Raw genomic sequence first — 25,384 nt, 5'->3', positions numbered from 1 at the left:
GAAATGAGTTCAGGGAATAAAGGTGGTGCTGTTTCTCTAACATTGGTGTTGGAACATTGGTTAAGAAGGTCAGATTAGGAAAACAGGCGCGCAGTTTTTTTTTAACCTTTTGGTTCCTCCGACTTAATATCGCCATGATATCAAGTTGAAGGACGCCCAGAAAAGCAGTATTTTCTGCTTTTCTGTACACTTATTTTGGGATGCTCAGAAACTAACACCTGCTCTTGGACAGACGCTAATTTCTGAGCGCAAAATGTGCAGATCAGGCGCACATTGTTTTTACTGTATCCCGGGTGAATAGCTGATAGCCTCATCAACATGCATTTACATGTGATGAGCGCTATTAGTTTTTTTTTGGGGGGGGGAGTTTGGACGCGCTAAACCCCTTATTGTATAAGGGGTTGTGGACACATGTCCAGCCTGGGTTAAAAAGTGCACTCAGATGAGCACATTTACTGTATCGGCTTGAATGTGGTAGTGTGGGATCTATGTTTCATATTTGGTGGACGTGCCCTCATGTGCCCTTTTTGAGTTGAAGTGTTGAGCTTAATCAAGAAAATAACTTTTCAAGAAATTCCCAGATATCTTCTATTGAGTATCCCAGTACATTTTCTTCAACGCTTAATACTTCAAATTGTATTAGCTGCTAGAGTATCTTTATGGCCTACTGGGAAGCAAGCTTCTTGCCCATCATTAGAAATTGTCAGAAAGAGGTTACATGATATTTATTTCTCGGGGCATCTTACAGCAATGAGACATGATAAACTGGAAAAATTAATAAGGTTTGGGAATGATATATTATTTGGCTAAGTGAACAACAATCTTGACTTTGTTTTTTATTATAATATTTGTGTAATAAACTGTTTCAGTTTGAAACACTCATCGGATTAGGTCTTGACCGATAGACTTCTTATATTGCCGGAGGGATGGGAGTGGGGAGGGAGAGAATACTGGAAACTGTTCATAATGTACATTTTTTGCATTTATGAGACTGTTGTAGTATTTTTGCTGCCAGCTTCTTGCGCTCAGCTCCTCACTTCCTGCCCCTTGCTCATAGGTCTGGGCAAAAGTTATAGGACAGCAGCACTAGAGAAAAAAAGATATATTTTTTTAAGATAATACACCTGGCAATTAAAACAGACAAAATCAGCAAGGCCCAGTTTTGTTTTCTTAGTTTTTATTGTATTCCCGAGTTTAAAGTTCCAGAAATCTCCTCCAACTTAGCTATCACTATTAGGAAGAGTATTAATTGCATACATTAATAAGCCTATTATGAATCAGGGGTGCTGTTCTGCTGATCTTCATCAGAGCCTAGTGCAATTGATTCAAACCTTGGGATTGACCCCTTATACGGTACATATTTGGATGGCATCCAATTAACTGTACCGGTTAGTAGGGAGAATGCTGGTACTGTAGAAAATCTAAAGAGAAGGCTGAAGGAAATTATGAAATGGCTTCTAGGGAGTAAATTAGCCTGCAAAGGTCAGAAAACAATAGTTTTCAGAACAGGTACTTCAGATTAGGTTACAGCACCTTTACTGGTATGTATGGAGGAAGGTAGAACCCTGTGTACAGCAGTGGTTAAGGACTGGGGTATAAAACAGGATACAAAGTTTGATTTGGAATCACAGGAGCTGACGGTGACATGAAATGCCTTTTTAAAATTAAGGATAGTAAAGAGTTTGCATCCTTTATTTGGATTTCAGGTCTTTCAAAGTGGCCATGCCTTTGTTTGTGATTGCTCATCTGGACTATTGTAATGGCCAATGAATGATCCTGCCTGATAGGCTCACCCACAGTCTACAAATGGTCCAGAATACAGGAGCGAGAGTAGTACTAAAGTGAGCTAGGAGAAATAAATAATGTAGTTCAGAATGATTTTATGTGTCTTGTTTTGATTGGTTTTTAACACCATTGTTCTTTATTTTTAAATTTGTGATCCGTCTAGAACAATTATATTGATTACGACAGACTATAAAAATCTGAAACAGATAAATTAAATAATACAGGCATCACAATGATACATGTAAAGCAGGATTGCAGCATAGACCGCTGAAGAAGGGCCTAAGAAAAGAAGAACTCTAAACATGGGCTTTAGACATAACACAAGTTACACAACCATTATTCCAAAATGTGTACATACTCTCTAAAATTATTAGGACAGAAAAGAAAGGAGACTGGATAAAAGACCTCAAGAGGAAGCCATACAGCCAAGAAAGAGACAAGCTTGGTGCTGCTACATTAACTTAGAGATGGCAGATGTAAAGAATACTGTTGTGTCTGTGGACCCTGAGCCCAGGCGAGATTGGTGCCACCTGCAGGGAGGAGCCCTGCAGTTTCTTGTTATCAGCAGGTGGACCCAGACGAAGCAGAGATCTGTCAAGACCTTCACTTATACCAGCCCCGTGTTGTCCTCAGGTTGAGCCTTTGGGTGCCGGGGCCGGCGGGACTTAGCTAGGGGTCTCTTCTTTTTTTTAAGTTGTAACTTTTTTATTGGTATCAAATAGTATCATACATGTCAGAATGCAATCAGTCACAATACCGTTACTCACAGCGAAAAGTAGATTAACTGAACATCATGACCAGAAGAACCTGGAAATACCAATTTTTCCAATCATCCATATCTATCAGCTAGGGGTCTCTTCTGATGGCAGAAGAGATGCGTAGTAGTTAGGGGCGTAGGCAGGTGGAGGGTTACGTGTATCCGAGGTCCAGGCAAGGGTCAGAGGCAGGCGACAGTCAGGCGTATATGAGGGCTAAGCCGAGGTCAAATGGGATAGCTGTCTGTCCAGAGAGGGAGAGGGAAGGATAGGACTGGGACAGGCAAGGCTGGAATAAGCTGGATGAAGACCGAAGACAAGGAATGCCGGGAAGCAACTTGCACTACTGAAGAGTAGCGGGACCTGTTGCTAAAGCGAGTTGCTTTTGTGGAGCTGCCCTTATATAGGAAAGTGTTGATTAAGTCATCTCTAGGGGCCACAGGGACTTTCCTGCCACACTCCCTTTAAATGCTTGGAGATGGTGCGTACGCACTTAGAGAGAGGCGCGGCTCATGCTGTCAGCAGCGTCTTGCTGTGTGGCTGTCTGGTGGCATTTTGCCATGTTAAGAGGTAACAGGACCAGCTCAGCTGGGATAGGTGAGTGTGGCAGTTCACGGGGGTAGCCTGTGGACCACAAAACGCAACAAATGATGGCTAAGGGCCTCAAGGCCCATCTAATCCGCCCAACTCCAGTCCTCCTGCAGTGCCATAGACCTGTCGATCTTTTGGCTTTTCTCACACTTCTTCATAACCAGAAATCATCCAAGCTTTTCCCAAACCTTCTTGAATTGTCACTGTTTCCACCATCTCTTCCAGGAGGCCATTTTGTGGGAGCCAGGCTACATTTCATGCTGAGCTGTAAGTCTCTGCTCAGGGTCAGTTTTGGGGTGAGCAGGGAAATTGCCTGGGAGCCCCTGTGGTAAAGCTGGGTGATGTCATTGAGGCAAAGCTTCAGGACACCTGGTACCAGCTGGGCCCACTCCTTAAGTTTCTGTCCTGGGCCCCAATGCGTGTAACTCCAGCCCTAACCACCTTGAGCATTATTTGGAACGATGGGCTATAATTTTGGGTAATTGCCAGGTTCTTGTGGCCTGGTTTGGCCTCTGTTGGAAACAGGATGCTGGGCTTGATGGACCCTTGGTCTGACCCAGCATGGCAATTTCTTATGTTCTTATTACAAAGTATTATTGGCTGTAAAGTGTACACAGCACTATCTCATGATGTGGAAACAGAAAATAAAGGGGAAAAAAGGTATTTACAGGTGTTTTTGTTCAGTTGGCTGGTACTTAATTTCTGACTACTTTATGCAGACTGGATGGACCATTTTGGTCTGTATCTGCCCTCATTTACTTATGTTACTATCAGGCAGATCCAATATTGGCGCGCGTTAAATGGGCGCTCATTATTGAGCGCCCGCTCCCTTAACGTGTGCCACTCCACTTCTCTGGGGCATCCAATGCAAAATCAAATGGGCTGCCACAGTAAAAAGGAGGCGCTAGGGGAAATTGCGCATCCCTAGTGCCTCCTTGGCAGCAGGTGCCCCGAAGAGCTGGCTATCAGCCGGTTAGGAAAACAGACACTCAATTTTAGAGCGTCCGACATGGACGCTCGTTAATTGAATGTCCTTTTTTCTAACCTGATCGCTGGCACATTTTTTTTTGGGGGATATTTCTAATTTTTTTAGTTCCTCTGACTTAATATTGCCATGATATTAAGTCAGAGGAAGTACAGAAAAGCAGATTTTTCTGCTTTCTGTACGCTTTTTGGGCTCCTCCAAAATTAACGCCTGCTTGGGGCAGGCGTTAATTTTGTTCAGTAAAAATGTGTGCATTGGGCGCACATTTTTTTTGGCATGGGGGGGAAAATAGATAATAACCTCATCAACACGTATTTGCATGTGATAAGTACTATTACCTACATGTGCGATTGGACACACTAACCCGTTTTGCTTTGAAGGTTATGGATGTGTCCAAAACGCGTGTCCAATTGCGGGTTGAGCCGTGCGCGGCAGTCAGCGCATGGTATTGCATCAGCCTGTTTGAGCAGAAACATCATCCAGACAGCAGCTGTTGTGTTAAGTGGCTTCCTGATTGGACACCTGGGCTCCAGCTGCTTCCTGATTGGCTGCCATTAAATTCAAACTGTATCTGGAAGAAGTAGGCAGGGGAGCATCTATCTGTGAAAGAAATACATGTCTTTTTGTTTTTAAAGTGCACCAGTCATTTCGAGTAATACCACATGTAGCTCTTTAGCACTATACACAGCTCAGCGGCACCATGCACACCTGTTAGTGCAATTTGCAATGATGACATAAAATTCAGCTAATAGGGAACACTGATTTAACTTTTTTTTTCCCTTTTGGTTAATACCTTTTTATTGGACTAACTTAATACATTTGTGACTTTTCATTACATTTTGATATTTGTAAAGCAACTGTGCTTCCTCTGCATCTTTTTCATGCTTCTGACCTCCAATTAGGTGTTGGAAAGGCTCCCAACTGCAACTCAGAGCATGCCAACAGAAATGACATTTGAAATGACAGGTACCAGCGCACCCAGGATACTGTATAGGCGCTGTATAAAGCGCCTATACAGTAAAATGGGTTGTGCGGGCCTAACGCTTCAATGACGCTTCTTGGACGCGGCTTGCATTTGCAAGCTATGTAAATACAGTATCGAGCGGTAGGTGAGCCGGACTGTGCGTGCGGCAAACGCGGGTGCGCCCGGCACTAACGCAGCTCTTCCTACCGCTCCTTACTGTATCGGCCTGTAAGAGAGGGAATTGAAAGGCCCACCGGACCTTTGTTTGGTTCCTGATTTAAAGGTGTTATTTAAATGAGCCGCTAAGCAAGCCCCAAAAATGCTTCAAGGCCTATCCTCTGGTTTGGGAATAAGTAGGAGGTATTCCAGCTTTAACTGGTCCTTTTGTGATGTTGAATTGAATGAAACCCCTGCTTTTATTAAGTTGCTGCACAATGCAAGACAGGCTGGCAGAATGCTTTTAATATACCATCCCAATAAAGTGGAGAAGATAAAGAGAGTGAGGAAAGGAGAGATACAAAGAGGGATAGAGAAAGCAAAAATCATGAGTATTCACCAATAGAGTTTTAGCAGAAGCTCTAGTTCACCAGCCCCACAAACAAATTAAAAATAAAGGATAAGGATTAACTTTAAGCGAGAATAAGCCTGGAGGAGCAGTGGAAGAGGGGCAACCTGTCTAGAGGTGGCTTTAGTTTTCTAACAGGGATCCTTTCAGAAAGGCCCTTTGCTTTTTACTCTTTGACCCTTCCAGAGTTATTTGGCAGTTCTAAGATTCTCAAGGGAAAATCTTTAGGAATGTGACCTTCCTCCTTACCCCCTCAACACACACTCCTCCCAAACTGGCAAACATAAACAGATCCAGTCGCCCAACAAAAACAGAAACTTCTGCTTGTGCTATGATCTGAATATCATACAGTCTATATCTATTCCTCTACCATGTATCTGTATACAGTTACTCTTCACATTCTACTACTCTGTATATAGCTACTACAGTATCCCTCTTTATATTGTCACTACCTATGGTTATTTCTTATTCTACCACCTATGGAATATGTATTTTATTGAATAGGTAGTACCTACCTACACTCCATACATACTATATGGGCACTAACGTTACAGACTTTGTAGGTAAACGCTCAAGAACAAAAGGCTATAACCTTTATCCGTTTATCTATCTTAATACAACTTTTTCAAGTTTTCTCCACGGCACGAATGGGGAGGCTTCTGTATTTCTTTTAAAGGCGTATCTCAAGAAAACAGGTATCAAGATTACCAACTGCAAGGAGTTGACTACCGATCGAGACTAGTGGCGCATCAACTTCAATTTAGCAGTAAGTTGGCTTTGAGATTAAGCATTTTGCATATGAAACAACTTATGTGGCCAGGCCTGTCGTTCAAACCTCAAGCCGGCTCAAAAGCCATCAAATAGACTATCGTTCAAACTGCCTACTACTTTTAGTACGACAGGCTCAAAAGTTGGCTAAGTTGAAATACCACCTTCACTGCAACAGAAAGATAAACTATAGAAATTTGGTCACAAAATGACAATATAACTTTAAAAAATATGGGGGTTTCTTCTGCCTACACAACCCATTACATTATGCTGCGTATTTAGCACTGTCGGACTCAACTTGCTTGCTATATCTTGCAATGAATTTGCATTGCATATTTCGTTTGTTCTGTGCATGTATATGTTGCATTAGTTTCTGACTTGCACGGCATATCTCACATTACATAATAATGCAAGTGTTGAATTATTTTCAGGGTTGATGTTCTTTCTGCTGGACAAAGACCCATAGAGCACATGCTCCACCCACCAGAGCCTGCAATTCCAAACAATTGAATGGGTTGGGAGGGGGGGGGAGGGAGAACATGATGATTCTTACTACGCAGGCGCTAGCTTTCGACAGGCGAGCCAATCACCTCGTGGAATACTATGTTAAGACCCGCCTCCGCAATGCAAACGAACCAATGGGGGGAATCAGGGGGCGGAGCTCTGCCAGCCGCGGCAGGGTATTTCATGGCCCGCCGGGCGGTGTGTCGAGGAAGCTGTAGTAGCAGCGGTTAATGCGTATATATGTTTATTACATCGGACGAACGGACAAACGAGGCTAGCTGAGGTCTACCCAGCCAGTCGAGTCGGGCAGCTGAGTCGTTTGAGTGCGAGCCGGAATCCCTAGCACGAGCTAAGCTACGGGTCGCACGAGTGTGCCGTTTGTTGTCATCACGTGACCACGCCGCGAGGTGCCCGGCTACCCGCCTTTGATTTTCATTTTCCTTTTTGTTTTGTTTCCTAACCCCGCTCGGTCATTAAGTGATAGTCGCGCGCGTCTGTCTGCCTCGGTCAGTTGGTTGGTGACAGTCTCGCGGACATGCCGATGCCCAAGTTCCGCAAGGTGGTGATTCTGGGATACCGCTCGGTCGGTGAGTGACGCTGCGCGCGCATCTCCTAAGCCCGGGAAACGAGGAGAGGGGTAGGGGTGGGGGTGGTGGTGTGGGCGCCTTAGTTTCATCTTATTCTGAGCTCCCAGGTGACCTTGTGATTGGAAAGCCATCAAGGTATGAAACCTTTCGCTTCTCTTGTTGGGTCTCCATCTACTTCTCCTTGTAGGCGTTATATTGTTATCGAACTTCCTCCTTCCATTGCTTGGATTATTTTGGAGGGGATGTTCAGGGTGGGTGTGGCTGAATAACTCTTGCAGGAATTGCCCCCCCCCCCCTCTCCCGTCGCTCAGGCTCTGTTCCTGTTTTATTTTATCTGTGCGCTCCTTGTTCCTGAGGGGTCAGGTTTTTATGTGAGGATGGAGGAAATGACCTCGGGTCAAAGGTTATCCTGGGCGCTGGTCTTGGCTTCCGGATATTTTTAAACTTTGACGACCTCTCAAGTTATCTGCAGTATCTGATGAGATTTGCAGAGGATGGGGAACCCCATGTTACTACCACCATGAGAGGCAAGGGGGGTGGGCGTAGGTCCGCTGGATACCCTGAAAGCCAGAGTGAGAAAAAATTGTTAGGTTCTATACACGAGTGCTTTAGCTGAACTTTCATTTGCTTGTCTGGAATGCGAGGTTCTGCACGTGCAGATGTTTCTCTGTAACGCCTCTGTGTGGTCAGAGATTGAATTGCAGAGAAGGGTGTATATAGCTTGGAGGCTAATCTTCATAAACTTTATTTTTATAGAGTACTTAGCAGTTGAGTGAAATCTTAAGATTTTTCTTTTTTTATTACTAGGGAACGCTTTAAATCTCAAGATATATATGTATATATATAACTCTGGTTAAAAAAAAAAAGTACCCACCATACCTGCTTGCCATGTAAGTATGACTAGTCTGCAGCTACGGAGTCTATTCTGGTGAAGGTTTTAAAATTATTTTTTTTGAAACAAAGATGGTAACTAGAATCACATCTTTTGGGTTTGAAGATGAGCTATCTAGATAACTAATTGCAGAAATGAATTAGAATGATTGTCTTTCTTTTACTTTCCTGCAGGTAAGTCATCTCTGGCTCTTCAGTTGTTAAAGGACACTTTGCTGAAGATTATGATCCGACAATTGAAACAGTGAGTTTCCAATTGCTACCATTGTAGAAGTTGACTTATTTAAAACTTGAAAAAAAAACAGGTTAAGACACAATTAAGATTAAACTGTAAGACTTCAATTTGTGATTATTCAATTGACTTATCAAGGTTTAGGTATCTTATATGTACTAGGCAAATCTGAGATTGGGGGTGTCTGTATTTTATTGTGTAGACACAGGCCAGAAATTTTGTATAGGACTGTGCTGATAAGCAAAAATGTAGCTTTTATAAAACATTTAATTATACAAGGAGGAATAAATAGATCTAATGCCTATTCTCTTCTGCTTCCATTATGTGTTGTGGTAGCAGTAAAAAAAAAAAAAATGGCATGGGGGGGATATTGTCCTGTCTTTTAAACTCATGGTATAAATGGGCTTTGTGCATAAACTAGCTCCAGGAACAGATTTTAAAGGAATCTGAGCTATATTCAGCCTTGTATTGCAAGCGTTCTTAAAGAATGCATTTGGAACTTCTCTATACTGCAGAAAGGAGCATTGCTTTCCAAGCTTAATCTGCTCTTAACCCCAGCACCAGGCTGAGGAGAGTACTCCTGTACTGGAGGAAGTTTAGCAGTTGTATAGCTTCAGTGGTTTAGAAACTTTTGATTTCTTGTTAATGCTATTACCTTCTAATGCATTTCCAGCCTTAAACAAGAGCTTGATGATGGGTGAGGAAGAATTTCAGTTGCAGTTGGTGGATACAGCTGGGCAGGTGAGGCCTCAAAGTGGTTAAGGACTGGTCTGGGACATGGGTTCCTTCCTCTGGCTCTGCACATATCTTAAGTGTGGACTGAGTCCAGTGTCTACATGCTAGCTCTTTTCTGTGCAGTTTTATTTAGGTTTTGGCTGTTCAGATCAAGAATGCCAGGTGTCTGTAGTTCCTCTGGAATCAGGGCTAGGACACTGGGTACAGTCTTTCAAGCTGTAGCTCTACAAGATGGTATTAAGTGTCTTGAGTCCCCTAAATTTTCACCCTTGTGTACCTGTTTGACATATCCCAAACCTGTAGGGTACACAGACTGGTCTTAAGCTTGTGTGACAATTTCAGAAGACTTGTGTTTTTTTCCCCCCACCCTGCATCTTGGAAGACTAGTTATAAAACTCAAACTCCAACTCAACTGTCTGCTGGATATTGAGTGCCTAGGGCATACAATTAAGTAAAATCCTTTTTTCTTTTCTCAGGATGAGTACAGCCTGCTGCCTCATTCTTTCATCCTTGGTATCCATGGATATGTTTTGGTTTACTCTGTCACTTCATTAAAAAGGTAAGAGCACTTGACTTCTTTTAAAATAGAAAAGTTGTGAACTCTGTAGAAGTCGTGTGTTTTTTTTTTTTTTTTTTTTATAGAAAACTGCAGGACTGGAACAATTTCAGACACCTAAAAATTATTGCCTGCTGCGGAAGGATGGCAGTCTAGGGGAGGCAGGGCAAGAACAGTAGCTGGAGGGAGAAGGGTAGAGAATGGAAGTATGGAGAGCAAAGATATTTAAAGTGTATCTGGGGCTATGACACTTGGAGGGATGTGTTGAGCCAAATAAGCTCACCAACCAATAAGCAAAACTACCACAGTAAGGCTAATCTTCCCCCAACAAAGGCACATTTTTGTATGCCAAGGAAGGAAAATCTTGACCAAATGTAAGCATGCATGGCTTTTTTTTTTTGTGTTAACCCAAATGCCAAGAACTCTGCCAAAAAGGATCCCACAGTTCAAGCTGCTGTTTCTGTAAGGGGTTTCTTATTGCAGGCCACTGCTTTCCCAACTCATGCTATGCTGTTGTAGCTTGTTCATGCTTAACAGACCACCTTGCTCAAAGGAGCTGGCCATGAAATTTTCAGATATCTAGTGATGCCTCTGCCCTGGCCTCAAAAAAGTGTGGTTGATGCCCAAGTTTTCAAAATATTTTCACCCCTGGAAAATTGTACATAGGCTACAGTGCTACCTCTTGTGACTTTATACAGAGCTACATTTGCAACTATTCATGTTGCACATACTATAACATCAACTGCATTCTGCTTTTCTGAATACATTTAATTGAACTTTGCTTTTCTCTTGCAGCTTCCTGATTGCCAAGATCATCCATAGCAAGCTGCAGGATCGTAGAGGCAAAGGCTTGTAAGTATCCTAACTGCTGCCACCTAATGCCATCATCTGTCCTGTCTCTGGGGTAACTTGTGGGCACAATTTGCTGTGCAGACTTAAGATTGAGAATGTGTGCAGTATGTAAAGTCTACTGGCATGGGAATTTGATTAGACAAATAGGAACTGGTATTTGTGTAAGCTGGAAAAATTTCTGTAATTGTGTTTTTGTTTTGTTTTTCTATAGGATGCCTATTGTCCTGGTTGGAAATAAAACTGACCTTCCTTCTCAAAAGTAAGTGTGAGTAGGGGCCAGCATAATGAGGGCTGTAGGATGATATCTTTAAACTCATTTTTATTTTTTTTTTTTAAAGCCGTGAGGTTAAGGCAGAGGATGGGAAGAAGCTGGCAGATATGTGGGGCGCAGCTTTCATGGAGGCCTCGGCTAAAGATGGAGAGGTAAAGATTTTATTAAAAAAAATAGGGGGGGGGAGAGAACTTTTAAACTAGCTGCTTGCCCTCTACACCTATTACAGAATTGTCACTTTAGTGGCATGTGCCCTTCACCTACTATATTCTTGATTCCTCCTGGGTCCTAATTTTAAGTTGCTAAACTGTTATAGCCATCACCTCAGAAGCAGATACAAAAGTGGAACATGAGGCTATAGGCTTGGCCTCTAAGCCCAACTGAATGGGTTTTTTAATAAGGGCTCTGGAATGTTTTATAGCCCTTGATAAACTGATTTCAAAATCTGGTGTGCAGTCTTCTATCAACTACTCTGGAGCCTTCTGCTTGCTTCTCTCCTTAATGTAAAGCTTTTATAAGGTTTGAAAGCTTGTAGTGTGTGTTTTTTTACTGAACTAATCTTGTACTACCTCTCTTCTGCATCTCTACAGAAGTGTCATGATATTTTTACAAAGATCATAGAGGAGATCGACCGGGTGGAGAAGTCTTTTGGAGATGAGAGGAAATGTGCCCTAATGTAATCTTCACAGCATGGGACAGCTACTGGTGGGGTCTTGAATGTCATTTAGGGCCTGGAAGGCATGACAGAAGCAGCTAGCTGCCTCATTTCATTCCATTCTGGTTTACTGTATTAACTTGTGCTAGGAATGAATCCATGTGTAAATAGAGCAGGACTAGTAACAGCGGATCTGTACACTTTCTCTGTTAGACTCACTACTGTGTACATCAGGCTTCTCAATGGTAGTGGACACTAGGGATGAATGATCTTTGGGTTTTTGTTTTTTTACTTAATTATTCCCATTTGAAGTTCAAGATTTTGTCTAGATATAGCTATTTTTCCTTTTATGTATTTGCCAGACATGGAAAGGGTGGGTGTGTCATGTCATAAGTTTCTTGAATTCAATTTTTGGGTCCTTTTTGAAAAGGGGTGTGAATTTTATTTGAAACTGCTTAAATTGTTTCTATCTCTACCCCTTGGTTAAAGTGTCACTACATTTGTAAAACTGTCTCCACCTGCACCTTTTCATATTCCTAGTTCTTGCTGGTCTCCATTTCAATGGCCTGTGAGTGTGGGGAAAGTACCTGGAAAGTGAAAGTTAATTGATGGCCTTTAATTCCAAATTTCTAGGATGCTTATTATACTCTTCTTTTCCTACCCCTCCACTCATTGCCTTTTTACCTCAGATTAAAAGCTTGAACTACACAGGACAAGGAGAAATCAGTCCTGTACCTCTATGGACTCTTAAGGCATAGATGCCCAGTCTGGCTCATAGTATTAATAGGGTCTCTATTTATGCTGTCTCCCTGTTTGTGCTGCTATTTCTTTTGATGGAAGTGGGGAGGGAACTTCATTAATGCTGCTAGAAGTGGATCCTTTACATGCCAAGACTGTCCTAGTGGGAGAGCTCCTATGCAGGAATAGCATAGCACAGGAGTGAGCTACCTTGCAGGTGCTGTGCTGAGATGCAGTGCCCTTCCCAATCCAGAAGGGTGGGGACTGGCTGAGAACCCTGGTGCCTTATTTTTGTTTTGTTTACAATTTGATAAAGGGCAATTTGCTGTGAGGGGGAATATGAATGTGAAAACAACTTAGTTTATAACTTCTTGGTTTTTGTATTTTTTTCTATTGTAATGTTTACAAGTGTCCTTTATGGGAGGGCTGAAATACTGTTTACACTAGTGATTTATTTAAAAATACATTGTTTGGTTTCTTTATGTAAATAAAGTCTTAACTTGTTTTCTTCCTACCTGTTTCCCAACTTTCTTTATTTCTATGGTAAAGGGAAGTCTTAAGCCTGAAGGTGCTGGATTTGACTTTAGCATGAAAAGTTGTATTCTTTCACTTGTAAACTACACCAAAAGTATAAAAGCAGCCTCTCAATGATTAGACAGCCATACTTAATAAAGGACCCACCACACCCCAATAGGGAGAAAGCCATGGCCTAGGCTAGAGTTGGGAATGCTTTTCACTCTTTAAGAAGCCTTATCTTTATTGGCTTGACTAACTTGTAACGACGTAGGAGTGGGTTCCTACTGTTGATATATTCAAGGATTAGACTGACTTATACCCTATATCACGGACTTTAATTATAGTGCCTTCACTCTTAGTTTAAAAGAACTAAAGTGACATGTAGCTGTAAGTAAATACGACTGCTACCAGAATCAAGAGCTGAGCATTTACTTAACCCCTCCTTCCCCTTAATGTAATTCCTCAATTACTAATCCTCCCACCCGCCTTGATATTTTTTTTTATAAGAACAGTTTAAACTTTTTTTCTCTTCCGTGTAAAAGGATATGGTGCTCCTCCTTAAGGGGGCAGTTCTCTTTCTATGAGCAGACACTGAATTCCTGAACACCCATGGCGGCTTAGAGAGAGCCGAATTTCTTTCCCGTGAAGTAAAACTACATGTTGCATATAGTTTTGTGGTCGCGTGCTGTGTAAACATTCGAATAAGTCAAAATGGTATAAAATAACATTTTGCATATGAAAAGTGGAGGGTTGTGATAAGGTAAAACGGAATGGCAGTATTAGTGAGCGTAAAGTCACGAGCTGGGCCAGTCACACGATTTTTTTTTTAAATATTTTTAATTCCTTACCTCTTCAAATAATCGTTCATGGCAAGTTTATAATCAGGGATAGCAGATCGTTCCCTCTTGCAGAGAGCATGCACTCTTAAATCTGTACGTGAGGCAATGGAGTTCACATGGAAGAAGCGGCATTTGAACTCTGCCTTTGGTCTTGGACGCTTGTTCCAGCCGTGAGCAGGGGTGGGGGTGGCTAATTTCCACTGGCATCGGTGAGCATCAGCTGCTGTCATCCCATACTAGTTTTTTTTAAGGCGGTCAGGTTGCCTGTAGTAATTGCTTATTAGCAAGGACGGTGAAGTTGTATGACCCAACTATCATTAGTTCTTTACAATAATAATGGTCAGTGCTAGCCTCCCTCCCAAAATAGAAGGGATTTGTTTAGAATTGCAGACGTCTTTAATGCGTTTCATTTACCTTAATACTGCCACTTTGGGGGGGGGGGGGGTACGGGACACTAGAAAATGCAGCATTGCTAGTTCTGGAGAAATTCCATATAATCTTCATGGATAAAAGGGAATTGAACACAAAGGCAACCAGGGGGTGTTGGCGCATAGCGTATTTCTTATGCTTCAGTATTCATTTATTCATCGCCTCAGTTTTACGGTACAACACAATGCCAAGGGCGAAATGCATGGTTTTCAACGGACTAAAAGCAGATTCCAGCTTCTGGAGCGGAAGAGAGGCATTCCACAGTTCAGGGGTGCGGAAAAAAAGTATTTTCCACCAACAATGGCAAGGGCGGGAGAGAGGAAGCAATAAAAAGGAAATGTGGTTCCATAGTACCCGCATGTGGCACGTGAATCACGATCGTCTCCAGCCCAGCTGGGCTCGTCTTGCCTCCACTCTCCGTTAATAAATCGGACAGCGCTTTCCCTCTCCGCTTAGCGGCCCTCTCCTTCCCGAGAACGGCCCGGCTCTGGTCCCTCCCTGCCCACGTGCTTTCCGGCCTCCAAAGGGTTAAAGTTTTGGCGGAGTGATCGCTCCTGCATGTCGCTTCACCGCCGACGAGGCCACGCGTGTGTCCTTCCTCGCCGCTTCCCGGAGAGGCGCACCGTGCTTCAGCTAGCTCGGGGGTACCAGGGCTGTTGTGCGGGGAGCCCAGGGTGCTGTTCCGCTCTATCCTCGCTTACGGTGTCCGGCCGCTGTCCCTTTTCCTCCCTCGGCGCCGCCGCGCCTGGCCTGGGACTCCTTTCTCTCCGGCTGCGAAGATGGCCGCCCGGGTGCGCGCTCCCAGCTCCGTTTCCTGAAGCCGCCACCGCCGCCCGGGAGGCCCGAGGCCTCGCAACCTTCCCTCTCCCCCACGCCCCCGGTCGTCCTTCCGTCTCCTCCCCTCCTTAGCAGACGCCCACCGGAGTGGCCGCCATGGCGGCGGCGAGGAGTCGCGGCAGGGCCTGAGCCCGCCGACCCCCGGCTCCCGCCCCGCGCCAGGCCTAGGCCTAGGCCCGGCCCCCGCTGCCCTCCTGCCCGCCCGTCCGTCTCCGTGCAATGGTTCTCCCGGCGCGGGGCTCCGAGTCCGGCAGGTGAGGTTAGGCTGAAGATTATCCCGGGTGTGTCCGTGGCCGCCGAGGTGGGAGGGGGAAGAAGTGACATTTATAAGGGCTTCTCTCCGGGTCCCCTGTACCCAGGGCCTAGTTTGTGGGGTTGTAACATGAAGGCTTGCGCTGGTGGGTTCCAAGTTGTCCTGGGGTTTGGGGTTAAGTTGCATTTGTTTGCAAGAGATCCGATCAGCTCCTCTCCGTTTGGCAGTTTTCTTCACGGGCCCAGGGAGCAGGACGCCCGCTGCAGATTGTGTGCCACGGAGGAGGAGTGAGATCTACATGGGACTCTCCTGAAGAGTGTGTCCTGGGGGGCTCAGGTGCTGGTTGGTTTGCAGATGTCTAAATGCAACCTCCTGTATGGTGTCCCCTTTTCCCTGGTGTGGGTGTGTATCCAGATCTCTATTCGTAGCTCTCATGTTTTTGTCGGGGCCTGTTGACCGAGTACTTGTTCTGTTACGTTACTGGTTATTGTGCGGGGTGGGGGGCAATTTTCCTGCTTTATTGTCCTGAGGAATAGGTGAAAGAAATTTTCCTGTTACCTTTTGTTTGCTTTGGGAGGGTATAAGAAAAGATTATTTTGTGGCTATTTTTTTTTGCATGGTCTTTGGATCCCTTGGTGCTTGAGAAATGGTCTTCTGGAGTCCCTTATTCTGTGTGTGCAGTTGATGTGTGTATTATTCTCTTGTTCTGGATTGGAGGGGGGAGGCTGAGTTGCAAGGTTTACGATATGCTTTGACCTTAATAACCACATTGAAGTTTGTATGCCATAAAATGTAATGCTGTTTAGCTCCTATTTTTCTCACCCCAGCTTTGAATTCTGGATTTCTTTCTCTGGGTTACCCCATGAATTTTCTGCACTTTCCAGGGTTTGAGCTGATCATTTGCTGCTATTAGATTGTGGCTTGGCCTGGTTTAGTCTCTCTTTCCTGAGCTAGATCTACCAGTTCCCCCTCGGTAGTGTAGCGCCAGGCTGCTACAGTTGAAAGAGCCGCTTCATTCGGCAGCATTTGCTGACAGATCAAGCATAACCCGTAGCACCGATGGCCATACTGAGATAAACTTGGGGACTTATATTGTTGTTATTTATTTTGGTGCGGTGTAACACAACACTAGAAAGTAGAAACACAAAAAGTGAAAGTTAAACCAGTGACACTGATGGGGAGGCTTGACAGATGTACCACTTACAGGCCTCTTCTCCCTTTTTATATTAGACAAAAACCAGTGATTGACGTTTGTTCAAATTCCCACATGCATGAGTGGGGCTTGGGAGAGGAGTGCATGGGAGAAGAGAAATATAAAGTGAGAAGGGGTGTTCACATAATTTAGCTTTGTGCAAGTATCCGGAAGGTACTATCAGCATGTAGCCCTAGGTATGGTAGGTAAGGAGCATTGGGTGTTCATTTTCTAGTGGCTGGCTAGCATGGACATTGTGAAAAGTGCAAGAGAGGTTTGTTAGAGCTACAAATTTGTTGCTGACAAACTTTCTTATTTTGATTGCAGCAGTGGTTTTTTTTTTTTTTTGTTAAATTTGTGAAGTTTTCTATTGTGGTCATTGGTTAGATCCCCTTAGTGGCCTTTCCTGTTCAGTAGGCACAGGGTGGTGGTGATGCTTCAAGCCAGGTACTGTAGAATTAATATTAATTTTCTATGTTGCTTTTATTCCCTTTGCATTAAAAAATTAGGCCGATATGTCACAAGCTGTTAAAGTAAGCAAAAATATGGTTTAAGATGCACTGGCATGCTGAGTGGCAGAAAAAGGTTTTTTTTTTTTTTTTTTTTTTTTTAATGCCAATTCTAGAAAAAGATGAGGGGGCTTGGTGCAGTAGTGGAGGGATTGCGAGATTCCCTGAAAAATCTGGCTTCCTTGACCTATTGAAGAGGAGCAGATAGAAGATTTCAGAAATCCATTTGCAAAAGCTTTCATGAGCCTGACTGGCTTTCCCTGGGACAGTCAGCATAAAAATAGTCTGCACTTCTATATTACAGAATTTCAGAGTTCAGCAGAAAGTTGCAGTTTTTAAAATCTGGGACAGGGAGAGGAGGGTGGGCATATAGTTTGTTTTTTTTTTTTATTTGTCCAAAACTTGTTTTTCCTTTGTTTTTCCTTTCTAGATTCAGACTTATTATTTTGAATTTTTTTTGTTCTTATGATCCTTGTTGTGGGAGTGTTGTGGGAGTGATTTAGCTTTTTAGCTTTTTCCCTTCCTTCACCTTGGTTAGAGTTTTGGCATTTGAATGGGCTCAGGACTAGATTCTGTATAGGGGTATATAGAAGGAGGGGCACATCCCTTCTTTTCATTTTTGGCCTTCATTGTCCAGAATTTATGAAGCTTGTGGTTGGATCTTTTTCCTTTCTTAAAATAAGGTGGTAACATGTGTGGGGCTTTACTCAGTGATAGCAGAATTTCCGTTAGATGTGTATGCTGGTGGTCTTGAGTGTGATTCCGGTCTGGGTATGTGCACACACCAGGGAAGTAAAAGGGAAATGCCTTTGGGACTTATATACTGAGTATTTTCCCCATAGACACCACATGGGAAAAACAGTGCAGTACCTCAGGCCCTTTGTGTTTCAAGCACACATAGGATAGACACAAAGGGATCTTAGTGGTTATGGGTGGAAGAAAACAGATTGAGAGGCCACTGCAACAAGATGCGTGTTGAAAATGAGCGCTTGTATTGAGTGTGTGTTGAAAATGGACGCTTGTATTGAGTGTGCATTTTCCTAACATGCACGCAGCCGCATCCCCCTGGGTGTCCGATGCAGTATTTAAATGAGGGGCTGTGTAAAAAAAAAAGATATTAGGAGAGAATTGTTTGTCCCTAGTGCTCAAATGCATTGGGGGCCCAGTATGGGCGTCTTTTTTTTTTTTTTTTTTTAATCCCACTTCTGGCCTATTTTACTGAGGTTGCTATGGGAGTCTAAATTGTGCGTCCAGAAGAAAATTTTTTTTCTTTTTAAATCAAGACAGAATACATTTATTTTTCAACACTGCAAGCAGTAAATTTGTGTGACACTGATATTAAGTGGGAGGACCGTATTTTTAAATTTCTCATGAGTCCTTGACTCGCAGATTGACTTTCTGCTACTTCCAGGGCTGGCGTTAAATTTGCCGAGTTAAAGTGTGTGTTGGGTACCCAGCGACTTTCTGCATCGGGATAATAGCTAATAGCTCATCTACATGGATACATGATAGGTGCTATTGGCTATGCATGTTTTGGTTGCGCTAATCTTATTGCATCGGATGCTAGTCAACTGCGTGTAAACATGTGCTCGCTTTATTGCATCTGCCCATGAGAGCTGTGACAGTACAGTAGGCAGGTACAAATAGTTAGACTGGACCAAGTGGTACTTTTCCTTCACTGTCTGTGTTTTTCTGTGTTTATTTTGCTCATTTATGATTGTCAATGAACTGCAGCTGAGTGCTTTCAATGTGTGTGACAGCCCAGCAGAGCACAGGAAATAAAATTGTGCATGTACCTGACTTGTGCTCAGTGTACTAACCTGGAGTTGGGGCTGTCAAGTAAATAAATGTCTTGAGGGTTGTACAGTTGTTTTTCTGGAGAAGAACTTTTTATGGGAAATTTGCTGTGTAATTGACTTGTTTTATGGCTAGCCATAGGGCAATGGGACAGGGGGGGGGGGGGGGGGCAAGCCTGGTTAGTATGGGATTTACTGAAGGCATGTTTGGCTAGGGAAATTGTTACAAAGAATAAATTCACAGAACATTTAGATAGACATGGTTCCATGGGACACAGCCAGCATGGATTTACCCAAGGAAAGTCTTGCCTTTCAAAATTCATACATTTTTTTTGAAGGAGTTAATAAACGTGGACAAAGGTGAACTGGTAGGTGTGGTGTATTTGGATTTTCAGAAGATGTTCGACAAAAGTCCCTCATGAGAGGCTTCTAAGAAAACTAAAAAGTCATGGGATAGGAGGTGATGTCCTTTTCTGGATTATAAACTGGTTAAAAAACAGGAAACAGAGTGGGATTAAATGGTCTGTTTTCACATTGGAAAAAGGTAAACAGTGGAGTGCATCAGGGATCTGTACTTGACCGGTACTTTTTAATATATTTATAAATGATCTGGAAAAAGGGTACGATGAGTGAGGTGATGAAATTTGCGGATGACACAAAATTATGCAGAGTAGTTAAATCTCAAGTGGGTTGTGATAAATTGCAGGAGGACCTGTGGAAGAGTGGGCGTCCAAATGGCAGATTAAATTTAATCTGGACAAGTACAAGGTGGTGCGAATAGGGAAAAATAACCCATACTGTAGCTACGCGATGTTAGGTTCCATATTAGGAGTTATCACCCTGGAGAAAGATCTGAGTGTCATAGTTGATATTACATTGAAAATGTCAGCTCAGTGTGTTGTGGCGATTAAAAAAAACCAAACCAAAAAACAAACAGAATGTTAGGAATTATTAGGAAGGGAATGGCAAATATCGCTCCATGGTGAGACCGCACCTTGAATACTGTGTGCAATTCTGGTCACCGCATCTCAAAAAAGATATAGTTGTACTGGAGAAATAAGGGGCATGGAACGGCTCCCCTATGAGGAAAGGCTAAGGAAATTAGGGCTCTTCAGCTGGGCAGACTGGATGGGCCATTTGATCTTCTTCTGCCGTCATTTCTATGTTTCTATATGAGAAGAGACGACTGAAGGGGGATATGATAGAGATCTACAAATTCATGAAAGGACTTGAACAGATTAATGTAAATTGGGTATTTATTCTCTCAGATAATAGGACTAGGGGGGAACTCAATGAAGTTAGCAAGTAGCTCATTTAAAACAAATCGAAGAAACTCTCTCACTCAGTGTATAGTTAAGCTCTGGAATTCATTGCCAGAGGATGTGGTTATAACAGTTAGTGTAACTGGGTTTAAAAAAGTTTTGGATAAGTTCCTAGAGGAAAAATCCATAAACTGCTGTTAATTAATAAGCAATAGTATTTTTGAGATTTATTTAATGTTTGGGTACTTGCCAGGTACTTGTGACTTGATTGGCCACTATTGGAAACAGGATACTGGGCTTGATGGAACCTTGGTCTGACCCAATATGGCTTATCTTATGTAGGGAGGTTAGAGATGGGATGGACTGCCCCTATTAAACTTGTTTTACTGAAGGAAGCTGTTGGGTATTTGCAAGCAGGTCTTGATGAGCACCAATGCATATTTTTGACTACTGCATATATTTCTATGGCTTTAGCATCTATAGCTTAACATGTATGCTTCAAGGAGAGCATAATTGTTTAAGAAATTTATTTTTATTATTCCACTCTTTGGGCAGTTTGTTGGAAAAGCATTTAATTAAACTGTTAAAAATAAGTCCACAATGTCATCCAAAGTGTGCATTGTGTTTGAGTTTGTAACTGGCCTTTAAGTTGTCACTACCAAGTTAGCAGTAAAGATCGCTGCATTGACTGAAATTTGTAATGTGGGCCTGCTGCAGACAAGTTGTTAGCCAAAAAATGCATGCCTGGAGAATGTAGCCATCATACAGCTTTTTTTTTTCCTTACTGATAGGTATTTGCTTTGCAGATTGGCAGCAGTCTAAATTCTGCCCTGTGTAGCATGACCGTGCCAAGCACTCTTTCTTAGACTATGACAACCTTCTCTCTCTGTCTTCCCTCTTAGGCCTCTCGGTGAGGGACGGTAGAGTCTGGAATAGGAATGGAGGATCAGAAACCTACCAGTGAGGAGAAAGACTCTGAGGCATCGGGTAAGTCTGACAGATTGCAATGGTTTTGCCTCGCTGGAGTTCAGTAATGAATGTGGCTTTCTCACTGGTTCCACTCTGGTCAGAAACAAAAGTGCCATGTCAAATACTAATTCCTTTATGTGGGGGTTCCACATTTGCTGTAGCTTCTGAAGTGCTAAATCCTAGTTTTCAAACTTGGCATCTGAGGATTTGACCCTGCAACCACCTGGTGCCAAATGAGCAACTCAACCTGTGAGCAGGTTCCCTAGCTGCACTTAGAGAATCCTGTTGACTTTAACAAGGTTTACTCCTAACCATTCCCTTATTATGCATAATGCTTTTAATTGAGATTACTTGGCTTTTCTATGCACTAGTATAGGGTTTGGCAAAGTGGCTTTTTTTATTTTTTTTTAACTCTTTAACAAACGCATGATCACAAAAATACATGGCTCGCATATTATTCCTAAAACAGTTACAGGAACCACTTCCCAATACATATGCATATATTCCCAAAATTTCCCCCAGGTTTGATCATATTTATCTGACTTTCCTCAAAGTGAATAAGTAATCTTTTCTATAATAGCTATTTCAATCAGTTGTGCATACCACTGAGGAATAATGTGGAAGAGTGCTCTAGACACATTAATGCATTGATTTTATTAGAGCTTTCTCTGAAGCTGAAATTTACCATGGTTTCTTTCCAATTACCTAAAAGGTCTAGACATGGTATAAGAGAGTCAAGTTATTTGTGAAATAGCCTAATTTCCCACACTATATCTTTCCAAAAGGAGGCTACTAGTGGGCATGACCACCAAACATGCAGGTGTGTACCACTGAGCCCACAATCATGCCAGCACAGAGGGGAAGCGGCTCACGAAAAGGCAGTCAGAAAGATGGGATATCTATGCATGCGATGTAATAATTTAATCATTAAATCCATTCTTTTAGCACATATGTGTAACCTATCATTAAAATCATCCATTGTACCTGAAGACTGGAGGGTGGCTAGTGTAACCCCAATATTTAAAAAGGGCTCCAGGGGTGATCTGGGAAACTCAGACCAGTGAGCCTGACTTCAGTGCTGGGAAAAAATAGTGGAAACTATTCTAAAGATCAAAATCACAGAGTATATAGAAAGACATGGTTTAATGGAACACAGTCAATATGGATTTACCTAAGGGAAATCTTGCATCACAAATCTGCTTCATGTTTTTTGAAGAGGTTAATAAACATGTGGATAAAGGTGAACTGGTAGATGTAGTGTATTTGGATTTTCAGAAGGTGTGTGACAAAGCCCTCATGAGAGGCTTCTAAGAAAACGAAAAAGTCATGGGATAGGAGGCGATGTCCTTTCATGGATTACAAATTGGTTAAAAAACAGGAATCAGAGAGTAGGATTAAATGGTCAAATTCTCAGTTGAAAAGGGTAAATAGTAGAGTGCCTCAGGGATCTGTACTTGGACTGGTGCTTTTCAGTATATTTTAAAATGATCTGGAAAGGAATATGACGAGGTTATCAAATTTGCAGATGAAACAAAATTATTCAGAGTAGTTAAATCACAAGTGGATTGTGATACATTGCAGGAGGACCTTGCGAGACTGAAAGATTGGGCATCCAAATGGCAGATGAAATTTAATGTGGATAAGTGCAAGGTATTGCATATAGGGAAAAATAACCCATGCTATAGTTCAACAATGTTAGGTTCCATATTAGGAGCTACCACCTAGGAAAAAGATCTAGGCATCATAGTGGATAATACTTTGAAATTGTCAGCTCAGTGTGCTGCAGCAGTCAAAAAAAGCAAACAATGTTCGGAATTAAGCGAATGGTTAACAAAATGGAAAATGTCATAATGCCTCTGTATTGCTCCATGGTGAGACCACACCTTGAATATTGTGTACAACAATTCTGGTTGTAGCATCTCAAAAAAAAAAAAAAGATAGTTGTGATGGAGAAGGTACAGAGAAGGGTGATTAAAAAAGATAAAGGGGATGGAACAGCTCCACTATGATGAAAGGCTGAAGAGGTTAGGGCTGTTCGGCTTTGAGAAGAGATGGCTGAGGGGGGAAATGATAGAGGTCTTTAAGATCATGAGAGGTCTTGAAGGAGTAGATGTGAATCTGTTATTTATACGTTCGGATAATAGGAGGACTAGGGAGCACTCCATGAAGTTAGCAAGTAGCACATTTAAGACTAATTGGAGAAAATTCTTTTTCACTCAACGCACAATAAAGCTCTGGAATTTGTTGCCAGAGGATGTGGTTAGTGCAGTTAGTGTAGCTGGGTTCAAAAAAGGTTTGGATAAGTTTTTGGAGGAGAAGTCCATTAACTGCTATTAATCAAGTTGACTTAGGGAATGGCCTCTATTATTGGCATCAGTAGCATGGGATCTTCTTAGTTTTTGGGTACTTGCCATGTTCTTATGGCCTGGATTGGCCTTTGTTGGAAACAGGATGCTGGGCTTGATGGACCCTTGGTCTGACCCAGCATGGCAATTTGTTCTTATGAGCTTCATGCCAAATCTCATCCCAATCTGTATTGCCCAATATAAGATGCAAATCATCATTTTAATGCTGTATCAATAGTGATTAGTTCCAGAATACTGCCCATATTGGTGATATACTTGTGCATTCAAGAAATAAACTTCTCCTCTATGGTGGGATTAGTCAGACACATTCCAAAGCACTCGGCAGTCATGATGTCCACTCTTTGCCCTTCATCCTCTCCAGAGTGTCCCTCATCTGTAAATAGAGATACTGGGTACTCCCTGCATTTTGGAACTTATCAATGAAATCACTAAAAGTCATCAATTCATCTTCCTTCCATATCTGCCAAATGAAACGAAATCCACAGCTATGCCAGTTTTCCACTGCCGGGAAAAAAGTGCAATAGGAAATATACGGATTCTTGTCTAAGGGCATAACTTGAGCAATCTGTCTTTGAAATTTACAAACCCATCTCCAAATGGATACTGTATGGGCTACAATGGGATTACTTCTGATAATCCTCCTAGTAGCATTTGACAAAGTAGGCAAAGTCAGACGTAATGGTAGGTCTATTCCTTCTGACAGTGTGCTCTCCAACTAATACCAACTACTTGCCACCTCTGAGTTAAACCATTCTTGCAGACATACCAAGCGGGCAGCCCAGTAATAACATTGGCGATCTGGTAACCCCATACCCTTCCCTTCCACTTGGGCTTGCATAACATTGCCATTTTAATGCGCTCCACTTTATTCTGCCAAATGAAACTGCCCAATTGCCCATTAACAGTCAGAAAAGTGGAATGGGCTACCAATTGAGTGATGCTGAAATAAATACAGTAATTTTAGGTAAAATACATATTTTGATCAAATTTATCTGGCCTGATCATGAGATGTTCAAGTCCACCCATTCCTTAAATCCTTTTCAGGGGTTGCCAATAGTGGAACATAATTCAACTTAAATAAATCTTTGAAGATGTTGGTAACCCTAATCCCCAAATATGCGAACACCATAGGAGCTAAATGGAACTGCAGCAAGCTATGGTGTGTATGTTCTCCCGCCAATACACAAGAGCTTGGATTTTACAAAGTTTATCTGATAACCAGATATTTCCCCGTATTCCCTTTAACTGTATTAAAGCAGAGCCAGAGCCGTTCAGTTGGGACAATTATACCAACACACGATCAGCATATAGAGACACCTTATAGTGGATCTCATCCACTTTCTCCCCATGTTATTCCTCCCTGCTCCCGAGTGTCTATACTAGCAAAGAGGAGGTACAAGTCTTGTAAGATCTAGGATTTGAAGGTGTTAGCTTCAGTTGTAATAGGAGAATTTTATTTATTTATTATTTTTATATACCGACATTCGATCTCAATTGAGATATCACATCGGTTTACATTCAGGTACTGTAGGTATTTTTCTATCCCCAGAGGGCTTACAATCTAAGTTTTTTGTGTACCTGAGGCAATGGAGGGTAAAGTGACTTGCCCAAGGTCACAAGGAGCAACAGCAGGTCTCCTGGTTCATAGTCCACTGCTCTAACCACTAGGCTATTCCTCCTCCTCATACCCTGTTATCCAGGTGAGATGAATACTATGTAATATGAACAAGCAGCCACATCTAGCATGCAAAAATATGGCTATCAAGTTTTATGCTTATAAGACAACTTCTACAGCAATAAAATGTCAACAGTACTTCAAATATACAGTTGGGTAACCTGAGGTAAAGGGAGGTGAAATGATTTTCCAAAGGTCACAAAGTCCATGGCAAAACTAAGATATGAGCCCATGATTCCCAGGAGTTCTTTGACTCCTGTTTATGTGCTCACTGAATATATGCCACCCAGCAAACCACTCCCTGACA

At 42.5% G+C, this 25,384-nt stretch overlaps 2 protein-coding genes and 1 long non-coding RNA gene across 9 annotated transcripts in view; 2 read left to right on the top strand and 1 right to left on the bottom strand.

Moving 5' to 3' along the window:
• Positions 1-356: 356 nt before the first annotated feature.
• Positions 357-14,778, bottom strand: LOC115087450. The gene is made up of 3 exons (XR_003855526.1): positions 13,799-14,778; positions 4,481-4,716; positions 357-1,086 (listed from the first exon to the last, which is right to left on the bottom strand). It is a non-coding gene; the product is annotated as an uncharacterized LOC115087450 (long non-coding RNA).
• Positions 7,058-12,948, top strand: RHEBL1 (RHEB like 1). Its single transcript, XM_029594660.1, is given in 9 exon segments — positions 7,058-7,504; positions 8,570-8,590; positions 8,593-8,643; positions 9,301-9,368; positions 9,839-9,921; positions 10,714-10,770; positions 10,982-11,029; positions 11,109-11,193; positions 11,632-12,948. Coding segments are annotated over 9 exon segments (555 nt in total). The 5' UTR covers positions 7,058-7,452; the 3' UTR covers positions 11,722-12,948.
• Positions 14,779-14,853: 75 nt separating the features above from the next.
• KMT2D (lysine methyltransferase 2D) overlaps positions 14,854-25,384 on the top strand; it is a 610,975-nt gene continuing 600,444 nt past the window's right edge. For 4 of the 7 annotated variants that reach the window (XM_029594656.1, XM_029594657.1, XM_029594655.1 and 1 more), the window contains exons 1-2: positions 14,858-15,309; positions 20,970-21,054. In XM_029594656.1, coding sequence (XP_029450516.1) covers positions 21,006-21,054 — 49 coding nt within the window. In that variant the 5' untranslated portion in view covers positions 14,858-15,309; positions 20,970-21,005. Of the gene's footprint in view, positions 15,310-15,338; positions 15,711-20,969; positions 21,055-25,384 lie in introns of those variants that run through there. The other 3 variants (XM_029594659.1, XM_029594658.1, XM_029594654.1) reach the window with 3 other exon arrangements.

Source organism: Rhinatrema bivittatum, chromosome 3, assembly GCF_901001135.1.
Source record: "Rhinatrema bivittatum chromosome 3, aRhiBiv1.1, whole genome shotgun sequence".
Taxonomy (NCBI): Eukaryota; Metazoa; Chordata; class Amphibia; order Gymnophiona; family Rhinatrematidae; genus Rhinatrema; species Rhinatrema bivittatum.
The sequence above is the reverse complement of the archived record's forward strand: the minus strand, read 5'-3'. Positions and strand labels throughout refer to the sequence as shown.